The 17383-nt window shown below is 44.5% G+C and overlaps 1 protein-coding gene across 1 annotated transcript in view; it reads right to left on the bottom strand.

Annotated features, from left to right (window-relative positions):
* Positions 1-17383, bottom strand: part of USP45 (ubiquitin specific peptidase 45) — a 2087971-nt gene that overhangs the window by 249357 nt on the left and 1821231 nt on the right. Inside the window, exon 17 of the mRNA XM_086926622.1 lies at positions 12213-12366. Coding sequence (XP_086782748.1) covers positions 12213-12366 — 154 coding nt within the window. The remainder of the gene's footprint in view (positions 1-12212; positions 12367-17383) is intronic.

Raw genomic sequence — 17383 nt, 5'->3', positions numbered from 1 at the left:
ACACATCAGGAACTACCATGGGCATAGATATTCCCCATTCATTCCAATGGGAAGGCAGGTCACTCACCACACATACACAGAGAGCTCAAGCACTTTACACTGTACCACAGTGAAAAAGTGCGCAGAGGCCTAAAATCACCACCACCAGGTTCCATAAACAGGCTAGGAAAAACCAAAAAGTCTCGGGGTGAACCTGCCTAAAGGGCCGGGTCCAACAGCGATCAGTATCTAGATAAATAGATAAATAGAATGATAGATAGATAGAGTGAGGGCGATAGATAGTGAGGGGAATAGATAGATAGATAGAGTGAGGGCGATAGCAAGATAGAGTGAGGGCGATAGATAGACAGATAGAGTGAGGGCGATAGATAGACAGATAGAGTGAGGGTGATAGATCGATAGATAGATAGAGTGAGGGAGATAGATAGATAGATAGATAGATAGATAGATAGATAGATAGATAGATAGATAGATAGATAGATAGATAGATAGATAAATAGATAGATAGTTGTGTGTGCGGTTGTGTGTGCGGTTGTGTGTGTGGTTGTGTGTGCGTGGTTGTGTGTGTGGTTGTGTGTGTGGTTGTGTGTGTTATGCTTTGTTATGCTATGTTTTGTTGTGTTTGGTATGCTATGCTATGTTTTGCTAGGCTATGATATGTTTTGTTTTGTTATGCTATGTTTTGTTGGGGTTTGTTAAGCTATGCTATGTTTTGTTGTGTTTTGCTATGTTTTGTTCTGCTATGTGTTGTTGTGTTTTGTTATGCTATGCTATGTTTTGTTAAGTTATGCTATCTTTTGTTATGCTATGCAATGTTGTGTTTTGCTATTCTATGCTTTGTTTTGCTATTCTATGCTTTGTTTTGTTATGCTATGTTTTTTTGCTATCCTGTGCTTTGTTTTGTTATGCTATGCAATGCGTTGTTGTGTTTTGCTATGATTTGTTATGCTATGCTATGTTTTGTTGTGTTTTGCTATGTTTTGTTATGCTATGTGTTGTGTTTTGTTTTGCTATGCTATGTTTTGTTATGTTATGCAATGTTTTGTTATGCTTTGTTTTATTATGCTATGCTATGTTTTGCTATCCTATGCTATGCTTTGATATGCTATTTAGTGGTATGCTATGCTATGTTTTGTTTTATTATGCTATGCTTTGTTTTGCTATGCTATGTTTTGTTATGCTTTGTTATGCTATGCTTTGTTATGCTATGCTTTGTTATGCTATGTTTTGTTATGCTATGCCAAGCGTTGTTTTGTTAGGCTATGCTATGTTGTGTTTTGTTATGCTATGCTATGTTGTATTTTGTTATGCTATGCTATGTTTTGTTGTGTTTTGTTATGCTATGCTAGGTTTTGCTATGCTTTGCAATGCTATGTTGTGTTATGTATGCTATGTTTTGTTGTGTGTTGTTATGCTATGCTATGTTTTGTTGTGTTTTGTTATGCTATGCTTTGTTATGTTATGCTATGTTTTGTTCTGCTATGTGTTGTTGTGTTTTGTTATGCTATGCTATGTTTTGTTATAATATGCTATGTTTTGTTATGCTATGCTATGTTTTGTTTTGCTATCCTATGCTTTGTTTTGTTATGTTATGCTATGCTATGTTTAGCCTCTTAAGTGCTGCGTCGGGGCGTTGGCCGACGGCAGCACTACCTCCCCAGTGCTGCGCACGACCATTGGACGTCCATTCAGCACTAGTTCCAATGGACAGCGCAGCACTGGGGAGGGATATTTGCGCCGCATCTAAGGTGTTAGTTTTGCTATCCTATGCTTTGTTATGCTAGGCTATGTTTTGTTGTGTTTTGCTATGATTTGTTATGCTATGCTATGTTTTGTTGTGTTTTATTATGCTATGCTTTGTTTTGCTATGCTATGTTTTGTTATGCTATGTTTTGTTATGCTATGCTATGCTTTGTTATACTATGTTTTGTTATGCTAAGCTTTGTTTTGTTATGCTATGCTATGTTGTGTTTGGTTATGCTATGCTTTGTTGTGTTTTCTTAAGCTATGCTATGTTTTGCTATGCTTTGCAATGCTGTGTTTTGTTATGTATGCTATGTTTTGTTGTGTTTAGTTATGCTATGCTATATTTTGTTGTGTTTTGCTATGTTTTGTTATGCTATATTTTGTTATGCTATGCTTTGTTTTATGTTATGTTATGCTATGTTTTGTTATGTTATGCTGTTTTGTTCTGCTGTTTTGTTGTGTTATGTTATGCTATGCTATGTTTTGTTTTGCTATTCTTTGTTATGTTATGCTATGGTTTGTTTTGTTATGCTATGCTATGTTTTGCTGTGTTTTGCTATGTTTTGTTATGCTATGCTTTGTTTTATGTTATGTTATGCTATGTTTTGTTCTGCTACGGTTTGTTGTGTTATGTTATGCTATGCTATGTTTTGTTTTACTATGATATGTTTTGCTATGCTTTGTTATGTTATGCTTTGTTTTGTTATGCTATGTTTTGTTATGCTATGCTATGTTTTGTTATGCTATGCATTGTTGTGTTTTGCTATGCTATGTTTTGTTATGCTATGTTTTGTTTTGCTATCCTATGCTTTGTTTTGTTATGCTGTGCTTTTGCTATCCTATGCTTTTGTTTGTTATGCTATGCTATGCTATGTTTTGTTATGCTATGCGGGTGAGGGTATGTGAGGGTGTGTGAGAGTGTGTGAGGGTGAGTGAGGGTGAGTGAGGGTGAGTGAGTGAGGGTGAGGGTTTTTGAGGGTGATGGTGTGTGAGGGTGAGGGGGTGTGAGGGTGAGGGGGTGAGAGGGTGTGAGGGTGAGAGGGTGTGAGGGTGAGAGGGTGTGAGGGTGAGGGGGTGTGAGGGTGAGAGTGAGTGAGGGTGTTTGAGGGTGAGAGGGGGTGTGAGGGTGAGGGGGGTGAGGGTGTGTGAGAGTGAGGGGGTGTGAGGGTGAGGGGGTGTGAGGGTGAGTGAGGGTGAGAGGGTGAGGGGTGTGAGGGTGAGTGAGGGGTGTGAGGGTGAGTGAGGGGGTGTGAGGGTATGTGAGGGGTTTGAGGGTGAGAGTGTGTGAGGGTGAGGGGGTGTGAGGGTGAGGCGGTGTGAGGGTGAGAGGGTGTGTGAAGGTGAGGGTGTGTGAGGGTGAGAGGGTGTGTGAGGGTGAGAGGGTGAGGGTGAGGGTGAGGGCGTGTGAGGGTGTGTGAGAGTGAGGGGATGTGAGGGTGAGGAGGTGTGTTAGGGGTCAGGGGGTGTGAGGGGTTGAGGGCGAGTGAGGGGGGTGAGGGCGTGAGGGTGAGTGTCTCCAATGAATGTCGCTGCTTCGCCTTCTTTGAAAATGTTCAGTGCTGCAAATAGAGCATGCCGCCCTAATTATCACAGCATGAGGCCCCAAAGTGATAATTATCACAGCATGCAGAGAGGCGCCCCACACTGCTGGAGCACTCAACTGCACATTAATTATAGTTGAGTGCTCCAGCAGCCTGGGGCGCCTGTTGACATGCTGTGATAAGTGGGGTCTCATGCTGTGATAATTGTTACTTGCGGTGCACGATACTGATTCCCGCCCCTCCAGGACTCCCTGACCTGCCTCATGGTTGCCAAGGCAATATTTCTGAAAATATTGCCGTGCTACCATAAGGCAGGTCATGGAGTCCTCGAGACGTGGGATCCAGAGCAGACAAATCTGCTAAACAGGAGCTTTTTCCAATGGCAGGCCTCCGTTTCAAGAGGCCTGCCAATGGAAAAAGGGGGCGTGGCTTCATGCCATACTGAAATCCCCTGCTCACAATATCTCTTTGCCTGCAGCAGGGCCATGCCCTGCAATGCAGGCTTCGACCTAAAAAGGAATGTATGTGGGAGGTCCCACCAGGTGGGTGGAGAGGGGGGCATGGTTGAAGATACAGTACAGAGTGTGACCGATATTCAGTCCTGTGCTACCCCTGAGGAGATGAGGATGTGGACAGAGGATTTAGCATTAAAGGAAATAGATGGTTGTTGGGCCAGTATCACTATGGTGAGACAATGGATGTTGTGCTACCGGTAGTAACGATGGCCCATGGCCCTGCTCACATTAGCGCGAAAGGGATATGTAAGTTGCTGGAACCCACCTGGTATAACTCAAAGATATCAGCATATGCTGAGAGGATGGTCAAAGCATGCATGATTTGCCTTATGTACAACCCGGGAAAAGGTACATTGCCCCTGGAGGAGGATTCTACCCCCCTACTTTTCCTTTCGAAGCCCTCCAGATGGATTATATCCAGATGGACAGATGTAACAATTTAGAATACGTCCTGGTGGTGGTCTGTACCTTCAGCAGATGGGTGGAGGCCTATCCAGTCAAAGACTGCACCGCTATCACTGCCGCCAAAATACTATTGAAAGAATACTTCCCACGATTTGGTTGCCCCATTTGGTCTGGATTGACAACGGGACACACTTTATGGCTCAAATAATGGGCTATATCTGTTCAGCTCTGGGTGTGAAAGAAAAATTTCATGCAGCTAACCACCACTAGTCAGAAGGTCTAGTGGAGGTGTACAATGGTATCCTAAAGACTAAAATGGCCAAGATTGTAGCCGAGACAGGTGTCACTTGGGTTGATGCTCTGCCCCTAGCTCTGCTGTCCGTCAGGACAATGGCCCATACCAGGATAGGACTATCTCCTCATGAAATTGTGTTCTGGATGCCTGCCAATGTGTGGGGTGTTTCACGGCCCCAGAAACCGTCTGATTTTATTTATTTATTTATTTATGCAATTTGTAGAGCGCGAACAATTGCCCAAGGGCGTTTCGGCGCTGTGGATGAGTAGAATGAAAGGAAGAGGGGAGAGGGTTATTGGTTGAAGGGCCATGTCTTTATTTTTCTTCTGAAAATGATCAGAGTGGGGGCAGACCTGACATCGGGTTCAAGGGAGTTCCAGAGTTTTGCCGTTGATGCGTGGAAACTGCGGTCGCCCCATGCGACAGTTCTAGTACGTGGGACTGTCATGATAGACTTATTTATTGAACAGAGTGATTGTTTGGGGACATGGAATGCGAAAGGGTTGAGAAGGAAACGCGGGCCCCGTTTGTGAGATGCTTTGTAAGCGATACAGAGAGCTTTAAACTTTATTCTGTTTTTGACTGCTAGCCAGTGATAGTTTTTGATGGTATCGGCAATGGGTTGAAATTTAGGGGTACCGGAAAGCAGTCTGGCCGCGGCGTTTTGTATGGATTGCAACTTTTAAATGACCTTGCTTTGGGCATTAACCAGGAGTCCGTTGCAATAGTCCATTGAGGACATGACAAATGAGGTGATCAGGGTTTTGCCAGAATTCGAGGGAAGAAGCGGGAGGATTTTTTTTATGGCTTTAAGTTTATAGAACGATGATGAAACAATGGAGTTAACATGGGCTGAGTAAGTGAGTTTATCGTCTATGAGTATTCCTAGGTTTTTGACCTTGGTAGCTGGGATGGGGGGGGGAGGGCCTAGATTAGTGGGCCACAATGATGTTGAATACCCTGTGTTGACTGATTATCTGTACAGTTTGACTAACACCTTTCGTACTCTTTAACACCAGGTGCATGAGGCCATACCTGATAAAAGCGAGGGCCCAGGACACGGTATTCAACCTGGCGACTTGGTTCTGATTCGCAACTTTCAACGTACTAAGAGCCTCGAGCCCCGCTGGACACAGCCCCGTCAGGTGTTACTGGCCACCCAAATTGCCGTGAAAGTTGAAGGTCGGAAGAACTGGATCCATGCGACGCACTGCAGATGAGTGCCTCTGCCTCTCCCCTATGATCAGTGGGTGAGAGAAGGACGAGGAGACTCAAAGAAAGAGACAGTCCCGACGTTTGTTCCATTCAGAAACGCAAGTTGCATTTCACATCTACGGAAGCAGAGAGAGACAGTATACTAAAGGGAAAGGTGGAACACTCCCCTCACTCTGCTCAGCATCAGGAACAATTATTCCCTGACCATACTGATCCTACTTCTACCCGATATAACTTGCGTTCCAGAAGGAAGGCTTGCCCTTGACTTCGCTCAGGTACCTTTAAGCTGTAGGGCTGGGATCTCCCGGCTAAGAACGGTGCTGGTATGCCAGACTAAGGTACGCCCCTAGGGCTCTTGGCACCTGCATCCAGTGAAGCAACCACCAATCACAGACAGCCGCTACAGGTCCCTGGCTTAGTATAATGAAAGCCGTCCAATACACCCAAGTCCAGAAACAATATGTCAGTCTCCTACATGGCAAGTGCTTCGTAGCCGCCGTGGTGACGCTGTTTGTCTCAATCATCTTGTCTATCATCGGTTGGATGTTACTGATCTACTATCCTGTTACCCCACCAACTCCTACCCCGACTCCTGCAGAGCATCAGTATTTCACGTTACCCGCCCACGAATTACCCCACTGTGCAGAATTTTTCAATAACACCTTTGTCCAGATGTTACATCATCATCAGCTGATCATAAATACTTCAAACTGTTGGGTATGTGGACTGATGCCGCATGCTATGACACACCCTGTCCCATTGTTTCCTTATCCGTTATCCATTTCTGGGTCCTGTCTTGCATGGTGGATGTTGATGCAGAAGGCCTATACTATCAATGATGCTGCCAATTCTGTCCTTGAAACATTTCGAGATGACTTCTGGCGAAACAGGTCTGGCAATATCAACACCCCTTTTTGCCCGACCGGCTCATCAACATTGCTATTACCAACGGATGAACTTGGTGAGATTGTGTTATTTAACTCAACTTCTCGACAAACATTTACCAAATTTCGCGCCAGAAGGCTACTACCTGATATACGAAACACTCAATGTTATAAATGTGCAGGGCCGTGTCTGCATCCATGGCTTGGGAACTAAGAAAGTTGGTACTAGTATCTGTGACATCATTAAAACTTTTGTCTCCTCCAAAGTTGGTGGCGTCCCCCAACACTTATTTTGTCTGTGGCACAGCAGCCTACACTTGGCTCCCCTGTAACTGGTCTGGTACCTGCTATCTGGCCTTCCTCCTTCCACCAACGTATTCTACCCATGGAGATTACCACCTGTTGATGAAGGGCACTTTGCACCGCTCACCAAGGGGTGTCATATCGGCTGAGGATATAGTAGGCCAGGAAGCCGGGGACTTCTTTAAGGGTTTCGTCCCATTCTGGGGCCCCATGGCAAACAGTCGGACTATACGAGGACTGACCAGGGTCCTTGAGGCCACGATCATAAAAACAGCTGGTGCCCTCTCCAACATCACTGCAGAGCTGCAGGCAAACCGCTTTGTAACACTTCAAAATCGTATGGTCCTTGACATCATCCTCACTGATCGTGGTGGTGAGTGTAAATTGATTGGCTCCAGCTGCTGTGTGTATATTCCATATCACGCACCTACAGTTTATGATGCCATCCAACGTCTGCATCACCTTTCCTCTGAAATTCATCAGGATGAAGGCAACTGGTCCCTCACAGGCAGGATCTGGGGCCTCCTTTCCCAATGGGGCTGGAGGGTCCTCATCTTCCTTGCTTTTTGGAGTGGCTGCCCTAGTCTCCTGCTGTTTGTGCATTCAGTGCCTGCCAATGCTCTGTGCAACGTGTGTTCAGGCTCTCAAGCCTCTACCCTCTAACATTCATGACACCAATATGAAAATGATGCTCCAACAAGAAACAGATGATCTCATGAATATCGACGTTTCCTAGAGTATTTGCCACTCAATGGCAAAAGGAGGATCTGAGGAAAAGTGTCCTTCTTGTTGGCATTTATTTTGTGTCAGGACTCCATTATTTTTGCATTGCCATTTTGTGTCAAACACCTCTGCACGACCCTCCTGGTAGTTTCTGCTGATGTCTGATGAAATTCTAACTGTCACGACCACCCTGCCCTTGCTGCTCCTTGTGGTTGAGTCAATTTCGAAAAAGGGAACAAAGAATTGGCCTCACCACCCTCGGACTAAACTCCTGCAGACATCCATCCTGTTTCGCAAGACTTGGTCACGCCACCGTCCCAGAACTTGTTTCTTTCACATATCCTGTTGTTCAAAATCTGTCTGTTCTCTCACGAACATACCCTGTTTTGCAAGACCTGTCCGTAATCTTTGTACCATCTGTTGCAGTCGCCGTCCTGCCTGAACAAAGAATGGTGTAACTGCATTTTGACTCGCCCCCACCCAAACTGGTTTCTTAAGGTGGGAAATGGGTATATAAGGCCTGTAAGCTGCGGAGTGAAGCAGCAGCCTTCTCTGTCTTGTCTCCTACGAGCTTGCGACTCTGTTCCATAGCCCGGGCTATTCAAATAAAACTTGGTTCCTCCTGCAGACGAAGGCTCATGTGTCTCCTTTTTATATATAAGGAGGGTATGGAAGACTTGGGCGGTCCCCCCCCCCCACGAGACCCAGTAAGTGGGTATAAAAGGTTCTTCCAATGGCGCCCGAATAGGGACTCCACGAGCACGAAGGTCAGGCCTGGTGGATGTGAGGAGGTGAACGGAGAGACTCCGACGAAGGTACCCTACCTGAGGGATTCTTGCAGTCCAGTAGCCGAACGACTCGCCCGCTGTTCCTCCCCACCCGGTCTGGGCCACGTGACTGCGTCCTCGCTGGAGTCCCCTAACAAAGTGATTTCTGGAACAGGACACAGCCCTACGTCTGCAGAAGAGAACTACCCCTGTCGGGTAAGGGTGGACTGATCACCCACCAAGTCTGTATGAGTCTGCTGTTATTGACTTTTGCAAAAGCCAAGCCAGCGAGGTGAATTTTTTAAAACCAGCTGTTGTCTGTTATCTGTTCACAAGCATGCCGGCCAGTAGTAAGTTTAAGAAATGATGTTGTTGTATGTGAGTGCAGGACTCCAAGCTGGAGGAGGCCTGTCCGCTTCCTCCAGAGGGGACCCCTGGTCACACCATGTATACTAAACATGGTCCTTCTGCTATAATGTTTTCCCCTTTTTGGACCAAATACACTAAATGAAGTAACTCAGAATTACAATGGCCGCCTTATGGGTTTTTTGATCTGCAAGTTCTGGCAATTCTAGAGGAACAGCTATTAAAACTGAAGATTCGTCCCTCGATGTTTGAATCTGTCAGGTTGTGGGGGAAGGAAATTGAGCTGAGAGCAAAGAGGGAAAAGGCACTAGAAAGGAAGCAGAGGGGATGTCAATGGCTGACCATGCTAGGGAGCACTTACAGGACCGAATGGAAAAATCAGTAGAGATAGCTGATAGGGAACATAGGGCGTGGGTGCAGAAGTGCTACCCGGCCCATGAAGAGAAAGGAAAAAGCTTTATGGAAGAGGGAGAAGAGGGCGATTCCTTGCTCGATACCACGTTAGAAAATCCGCCTGCCTATGCCCCATGTACCCTGCGCTGACACACCCTGCCCCGCATACAATTGCCCCAGCCGTGCTGAACACTCCTGCCCCCACTGCCCCTCCTACTGTTCCCCCATCACACCGTCCCAGTACTTGTTTCTTTCACATATCCTGTTGTTCAAGATCTGTCTGTTCTCTCACGTACATATCCTGTTTTGCAAGACCTGTCCGTAATCTTTGTCCAATCTGTTCCAGCCCCTGTCCTGCCTGAACAAAGAATGGTGTAACTGCATTTTGAATCGGGGTGCCAGGACACCACTCAAACTGGTTTCTTAAGGTGTGAAATGTGTATATAAGGCCTGTAAGCTGCGGAATGAAGCAGCAGCCTCCTTTGTCTTGTCTCCGACGAGCTTGGGACTCTGTTCAATAGCCTGGGCTATTTGAATAAAACTCGGTTACTCCTGCAGACGAAGGCTCCTGTGTCTCCTTTTTATATATAAGGAGGGTATGGAAGACTTGGGCGGTTCCCCCGCCACCAAGACCCAGTAAGTGGGTATAAATGGTTCTTCAACTTTTAACATTTTTTATTGTTTATTTAAGGACAAGATTTCCCTAGTTCTCCTTTGTGAGTATGTAGAAATGGGATCAAATCACTTTACTGTCTGTTGTCCCGAAGTCAGTTAGTGATAATAAAATGATAATAAATAATGTGAATGGGGTGGCGACTCCTGAAAACCGACTGAACAGCATCCTTGGCAATTGGTAAACCTGTTGTTTGTGTTATCAGGTAATTTAACTATAAGGGTGTGCTGTGTATTACAGAAATTACTTCAAGAGCACAAAAATGTTTAAAATGTTTGATATAAATACCCTGATTTTATAATCTGGAAATACATTTCATCAGTTATCTCAGTTCCTTCCACTAAATCCATGATTTTGGTAAGGTACTCCAACATTACTAGCAACACGTCCGAGCTCGCATTCCAGGGTCTGTTGATTGGTTTCTCTTAGGATCCCTTAAGCAATTTTACATAGAAGCACAAAGTTGGGTGGCCAACTGCACAGTGACCATCACACTACTTTTGCTCCAAGTCTGGTGCGTTCTCCCCTTACTCAAATGTGCGCCTTTCATTGTAAAGATTTCCAAAGCTTGTATATGTATCTATACCACTATGCAGGAAGGGAAACGCAATAAGAGCAGTGAGGGTGCAGTATCTTCTTTAATTAAACATTACACAGACCTCTTTCGCAGAAGTGTTGGGAAAGAGGGTTGTCTTATAAATAGGGCTTCTGGTTTTATGGTATTTATTTTTTTAATATTTCAGTCTGCATTTATCCATATTTGTTTTGTGTTTAGTGAACAGATGAGGTGATTACATGTATATTTCTGCATGTATTTAACAGATAAACGTGCACTCATACTTTTGAGACCAGGCAGGTATATTAGCACATTACACACAGCCAAACAAAAAATAATAATAAACCCACATGAAAAATTTAAGCAAATCTCATTCAGCTTTGTAACACCCCATGCTATCAATATTTACAGCTATTGGCCTGAAAGTTATTAATCATAGCATGGAAAGTCACTCAATCCGTATTTATCTGCATAAATCCGTAAAACAGAAAACAGAGAGCCCTACTTATAAATCCACCAGTGTATGAATCCCTGAATGGAATCATCCCACTGAGAATCACTGACGACGTGAGGGGAGTCACTGGTAGGGGAGCAGGTCCACTCCAAAAGAAAGTCTCCATGAGCTTGCCCAAAGGATTCTTTACGGCTGTTGAAAGTGCCTGACCGACGTGGAAATCTGATTGAGCAGGGGTTGGAAAAGAGTGGACAGTTTACTCTTACAGGAATGCAGACTGCGTTGCTGATCACCCCAGGTCTGTACAAGACGTTTTCCAAATTGACCTATCTGTCTACAAGCAGGTAAAGAGATAAGCTTGAGACACCACTAAACAGGGTCAGTGGGTACAACATTCCAGGTGTCGTCAGGCCCAGCCTGTAATTACTTTCATGTATACGGTGTCCCTCACCAATGCCCAATTGGACCCTTTTAAAATTTTGAAGCAGTTCAGTATAAGGCGCACATAGGATCGGAATGCCAGCCACTAGTAAGGGATGTACTTGCTTGTGAAAAAGCCAGCATAGCAGCTTGCCGCCCTGTCCACTTCCACCCTGTGGAGCATTGAACATATGCAAGACTTCATAGCTCTTCCTGTCTCTTTACAACCAAAGTGACTGGACAGGCCTCAGACTGTTGGCCATTCAATGCCTAAAGCAAGAGACACCACCAACACACCTACAAAAAAAAAGTTGCTGCTGTGTTCTGGATAATATGCGGCATGTTTAAACTAAACACTAACAAGGGCCAAATGGCGAGACCTATTGGCTATGCCAGTGCTTGTTTTAGGACTTGAGCCCTGTCAATAAGTATTTTAAAGGTGCACATGTCCACATTAAAAGGGCATAGCTAAAAATAAACCATATCAGGAAAAGTAACAGCGTCCATCTGAAACGGGTGCTGTAAACGCGGTAGTCGGCGCTATATGATTCTTGCTAGTAACGTTATAGGATATTACAGAGCAGGGACGAGTCCCGCAGATTTTTTCTGCCCGTCAGCCCAGCTGCTTCTCCTCTTACCCAAGCCCTCCAGGGGTTGGAACAGCAACAGTACATGTTTTGACTCAAGGGGTCGAGGACGAAAGAAGCAGCCAACAGCTGGGTGGGACGAGGGAGAATAACATATGGTAAGAAAAAATCAGTTTTACGTCAAACTTGCAGGTAGGTAAAAAGGCTGCAGCGTTCTACAGAAATCAGCTCAGCGCACACTGATGCTTTCAGGAAACAAACTGACAGATGCACCCGTGTGAAAGGTGCAGATGCCGATTTTACAGTAAGCTGCAGAACGATGAACAAGGAAATTAAATAAAGCATAAAATAAAGGGGTTGGAGACCAACCTTGCACATTCTTGTTTCCGACCATATGCTCTGGCAATTTCCTGGCTGGCATTCGGATCTTCACGTAGGCTGCGTAGTGCCCGCCTTTCAGGGAGCCGCTGTGCTCCACGACCCCGTAGAGGCCGTACTGGGCCCGTGCGCCCTCCGACACGTTCTAATTGGAAAAGGAAGGGAAATAAAGGCGGCACGTTACTTTAGCTTGGAGATCGACTGTTTGTATTTGTTTTTTCCCTTGTTTTTTCAGTTTGTTTTGAGGTTTAAGAGCATATTTGTTAAACGTTTTATTTTATTATATTTGATGATTTTAGTTAGTAAAAGCCTCCCAGGGACACTTAAAGGCCACACAATGGCCACTCGAACATATTTTAAGATCAGAAATGGAAATGTTGGATGAAGATGCGCTGCGCTATTTTGTCACTCACAATATAGGCAAAAACACCGGAAACAATTCTCTTTGGAAACATGTGCACCACTGAAGAGAATCTGCAACCGTAAATCTTGCCAAATCCACACGTTAGGTGAATTTAAGCTAGCACATGGCTTTGTCAATCAGATCCAACCGAATGACTTCCTGACTCACTAACACAGTTATATTTTAACTTATATTTACCTAAACTAACTTACCTAACCTACCTACCTTATCTAATCTAGCACAGCAGACGTGCCATACTGAACACACTTCTATCTCTGTAGTGCATACATTTTATGCCTGTCCACGGGTGGTGATTTATCAAAAAAGGGACCTCTAGTAATGGTAGTGAGAAGGTAAGGTAGAGAGATGAGTAAGCTACAAAAAGAAAGATGAGATAGAGAGATACTGAGAGGTAGAAAAATGAAAAGGTAGACAGAGAGAGAGAGAGACCGGTAACGTTTTAGATTGAAGCAGAAGTAGACAGAACTATAGATAGGGAAGGAGGACATGTATAGAAAAGGGTGTGGTCCACTGGATTCGACGTAGAGAGAGGTAGAGGCACACATAGGCAGCAGTTGGCATGTTTAAGTGGTGAGATACGCATAGAGAAGTTAGAGTGTTGTGGTAGATAGAGGGCGAAACGAGGTTTAGAACAATAGGTGAGGCAAAAAGTATTGCGGCAGGGAGAAAGGTAGAGAAAAAGGTGAGGGGTAGAGAAACAGCAATACAGTGGTGGAGGCGAAAGAGGTGCGGTAGAGAGACAGAAAGACACAAAAAGGTGAGGTAGAGGGCTGCATAAAGAGTGTAGAAAGAGATGTGTGACAGACGGTGAACTAAAATAAAACAAGATACAGAGAAATAAGGTTATGGTAGAGAAAATAAGGCAGTGGCAGAGAAAGAGGGAGCAAAAAAGGAGAAAGGTAGTTAGACGGGGTAGAGGCGATAGCAGTAGAAAGGAACAGAGGGGAAGTGAAGAGGCAAGTTACCAAATAAATGGCAACAAACAGAATTCAAGCTTTGGGAGAGAAATAAGAGATGGGGCAGAGAGATGAAGTAGCAAGAGATATGTGAGTCAGAAACAGAAATGAGGGAAAGTAACAGGTGAGGTAGACAGTGTTGAGAGCGAGGTAGAGAAAAGAGATATAGAGAGAGGTGATATAAAGAGAGATGAGGATAAGACAGAGGTGGAGTAGATGGAGGAGATATACAAGGAGATGAAATGGAAACAGCAGTGACAAGCAGACAGAAGAGTTGGGATAAGAGAGCTGAGGTGGTAGAGGGGTTTGTGTAGAGGTAAGAATATTGGGGTACAGAGAGAAATTAGGTCACAAGAGAAGAGAAGAGAGAAGTGGGTAGAAAGAGGTGTACTGAAAGTGACGTGAGGTGGAAGTGTGGTACAGAGAAATAAAGAATTAGAAGATAGATACATAGCGATAAGTAAAGAAAAAGAGTAGATGAGGGGAGGTGCAGTAAGGAGAGAAGCGCGATTTAGAACAATAAGGGGAGCAGTAAAAGAGGGAGAGGGAGACAGAGGTGGTGACAGGTAGTCAAAAAGAAGAGTAGATAGTGAGGTAGAAAGAAGTGGGCGCACTGTGCTTGATGGCAAAGAGACAAATGAGATAGAGGGATCGGATCTTCACGTAGGCTGCGTAGTGCCCACCTCTCAGTGAGCCGCTGTGCTCCACGACCCCGTAGAGGCCGTACATGGCCCGTGCGCCCTCCGACACGTTCTGATTGGAAAAGGAAGGGAAATAAAGGCAGCACCTTACTTTAGCTTGGAGATCGACTCTTTGTATTTTTTTTCCCTTGGTTTTTCAGTTTGTTTTGAGAGAAGAGTAGATAGTGAGGTTGAAAGAAATGTGCGCACTGTGCTTGGTGGCAAAGAGATAACAAATGAGATAGAGGGAGAGAGGTGAAGTTGAAAAGGAGGTGTAAAAAGAGAAGGGACTGGTGGAGACAGCGGCAACATTGACAAATGAATAAGAGTAAGTTAGGAGAAGGCAGAGAAGTATTTTCAAAAAGTTATATTATAAGATAAAGAGGGACAAGTAAGGTATAGGGATAGCGATGATGGAGCAAAGAACAGACGAGGCAGAGAAAGAGGTATGGAGAAGTAGATATTATTGAGGTAGGGCTAGTAGAGGCAGATAGTGTCGGACATACAAGTAGGAAGAGAAAGGTTAAGAAAGTGAAAGAGGACAAAGTGTCTTCTGACTGTCTTGATTACTTTACAAGAGGGACAATTGTAAGGCAGGGGACCAGGGCAATTGTCAATTTTGCCCATGCCTTAAGACATCTCTGTTCAGCTGCCATGTAATCACTATTTTTTTATTTTTAAAAAACCCGGTAATATGGAGGGGAAAAGGTAGTGCCTGGAATATTTGGCTTGGCTGTATTTTAGCAGGCCAGTATTTGTGGGACAAAAGCTTAGCCAGACCCAGTAATTCAGCTCGAGCTAGGCTCAAACCATGCTGGATTTGCAGACCTCTAAAAGTGAGTGGGCAAGCATACGTTTTGTATAAGCACAGGCATATGTGCAATATGGAGATATACAGATCATCTCCCTCTGTTGCGTATGACCTTTTACATAAGATTCAGTGGGTGCTCGCCAGAAAGAAGTCGAGCAATAAGACGTTAAAAAGCCCATGAACTGCTTTTAAAAAAAACTAAAAAAAATAAGAGAAAAGTATATTTGTGAACTATAATACATGTGATCTAAGGCCCATATAAGATACCTTGCTAAATGATTCTGTTTGTATCACTAGTCAAAATGGAGAGACTGGTGAGATGGAGATGTGAGATGATGGCCAGGATGCATATTCTTGTTGATCCGTTAATTTGACTAAATGGGTCCATATGAATGCAGCATCACATCTTCATAATGTCACATCTGAGGTGGTTGATTTGTTTGTGTTGACTGGCCTCCTACCAACGATACATTCAAAGTTGTAAGAAAGTGATTATTTCTGTATGATATCTTGTGTATGGTGAACTATCTAAGCTAATGGAATTATGTATACTGTCTAAATGAGCTGGGAAGTAACAGCCTTTCAAGAAAAGGTTAGCATGTGGCGTGACAGAAGCCAGATGTGAGTGCAGAAACAGTCTCCAGAGCAAGGTAGCTTGAACTGTAAGGCACAAAATCAGACTACAAAGTAAACAGGGTTACAACAGAAGCGATGAGGGATATAACTTCCATTTGAAGATTCAGGACATGGTCTCTGCCTTTCCCTGGCAGTTTACATACTGCACAGTATTTCTAGGATCACATCTTAGAAATCCTGTCCAATGATTTCATTGTTTCTAGTAAGGATTTCCAGTCTGGCTTGCCAAAGGCAAATCCAGTTTGACCTACACATGTTCTTGGCAAATGTATAGTAGTCATATTTCTTTCACCACACCGTCAGTATAGTTTACCTATTGTAAGAGGTCCCAGCAGCTTAACTTGATAGTTGGAAATTGGTAGCACTTTACGGATGGAATATTTACCTCAGGGCACTGAAGTAAAGTCATGTTCATGCCCTTTTGTGAATACATTTGGGGAGTAAGCTCATTTAAGAGTTTTATCGGCGTCCTTCTCAACGTCCCGCAGAATGCACATGGGAAACAAGGTAATATTACTCTTTATACTATTTTAACTAAAGGTTTGCACGTGCCAGAATTCATAATAAACCAAGCATTTGCAATGCAACCGGTCAAAGCAATTGTTAGAGCTAGAGCTATTGGTGCTGTAATGAGGAATTACTGACAAGACTAGAGTAGCAGCACTGCCCAGAGGACTTAGAATAAGGAATTACCAACAGGACCAGAGAAGCAGCTAACAGCACTGTCTAAAGAACTTACAATGAGGACTTACCACTAGGAACAGAGACACAGCTTCAACACTACCTGAATGTCTAAGAATGGGGCATTACCACTGGGAACTGAGAAATGAATACATTTGTACTTGTATAGCGCACTTATACCCTGAGGCGTCCTGGCGCTGTACGCATACCACTGTGGAACCCTTCCTGGCTTTTCCCTGTGAAATGCCCACTCCTGGGCACCTCCAAGGTGAAGCCAGGCATCCCAGCGCTGTTGGGGCCGTTGTTGAGATTAAGCAAGCTATTGCCCAGAGTTGCAGAGTGGGACCCATGATTAGAATAGGCACCGAGGCGAGAATTATCAGGTCCGAGGAAATTGAGCCCAAGACCCGCCGAGGCGGGAATTGAACCCTGGTCCCGGGCCAGACCTCTGCATCAGGGTCTGCCACTCTAACCATTGAGCCACAGTTCTCCACAGCTGCAACACTGTGTAGAGAACTTAGAATGGAGGACTTTTCACTGGGACCAGAGAAGCAGTAGTGTGTTGAGGACTTTGAATGAGGAATTATCAAGAGATCAGAGAATCAGCTAGCAGCAGTGACTAGAGGACTAACAATGAGGTATTACCACTGGGACCGCATAAGTAGCTGCAGCAGTGGCTAGAGGACAAAGAATGAGGAATAGCCACTAGGACCAGAGAAGCAGTTTAAGTAGTGGCTATAGGACTAAGAATGAAGAATTACCACTGGGACAAGAGAAGTAGCTGACAGGGCTGGCTAGAGGACTAAGAATGAGAAATTACCACTGGTGACAGAGACGCAGTTGCAGCACTGCCTAGACGAGTAAGAATGGGGAATTACCACTGGGAACAGAGACACTGCTGCAGGACTGTGTAGAGGCCTTAGAATTGATGAATTTTCAGAACTTAGAATGAGGAATTACCAACAGGACCAGAA

This window comes from Lissotriton vulgaris, chromosome 6 (genome assembly GCF_964263255.1).
Source record: "Lissotriton vulgaris chromosome 6, aLisVul1.2, whole genome shotgun sequence".
Classification (NCBI taxonomy): Eukaryota; Metazoa; Chordata; class Amphibia; order Caudata; family Salamandridae; genus Lissotriton; species Lissotriton vulgaris.
Note: the sequence above shows the minus strand (reverse complement) of the source record. Positions and strands in the feature narration are given on the sequence as shown.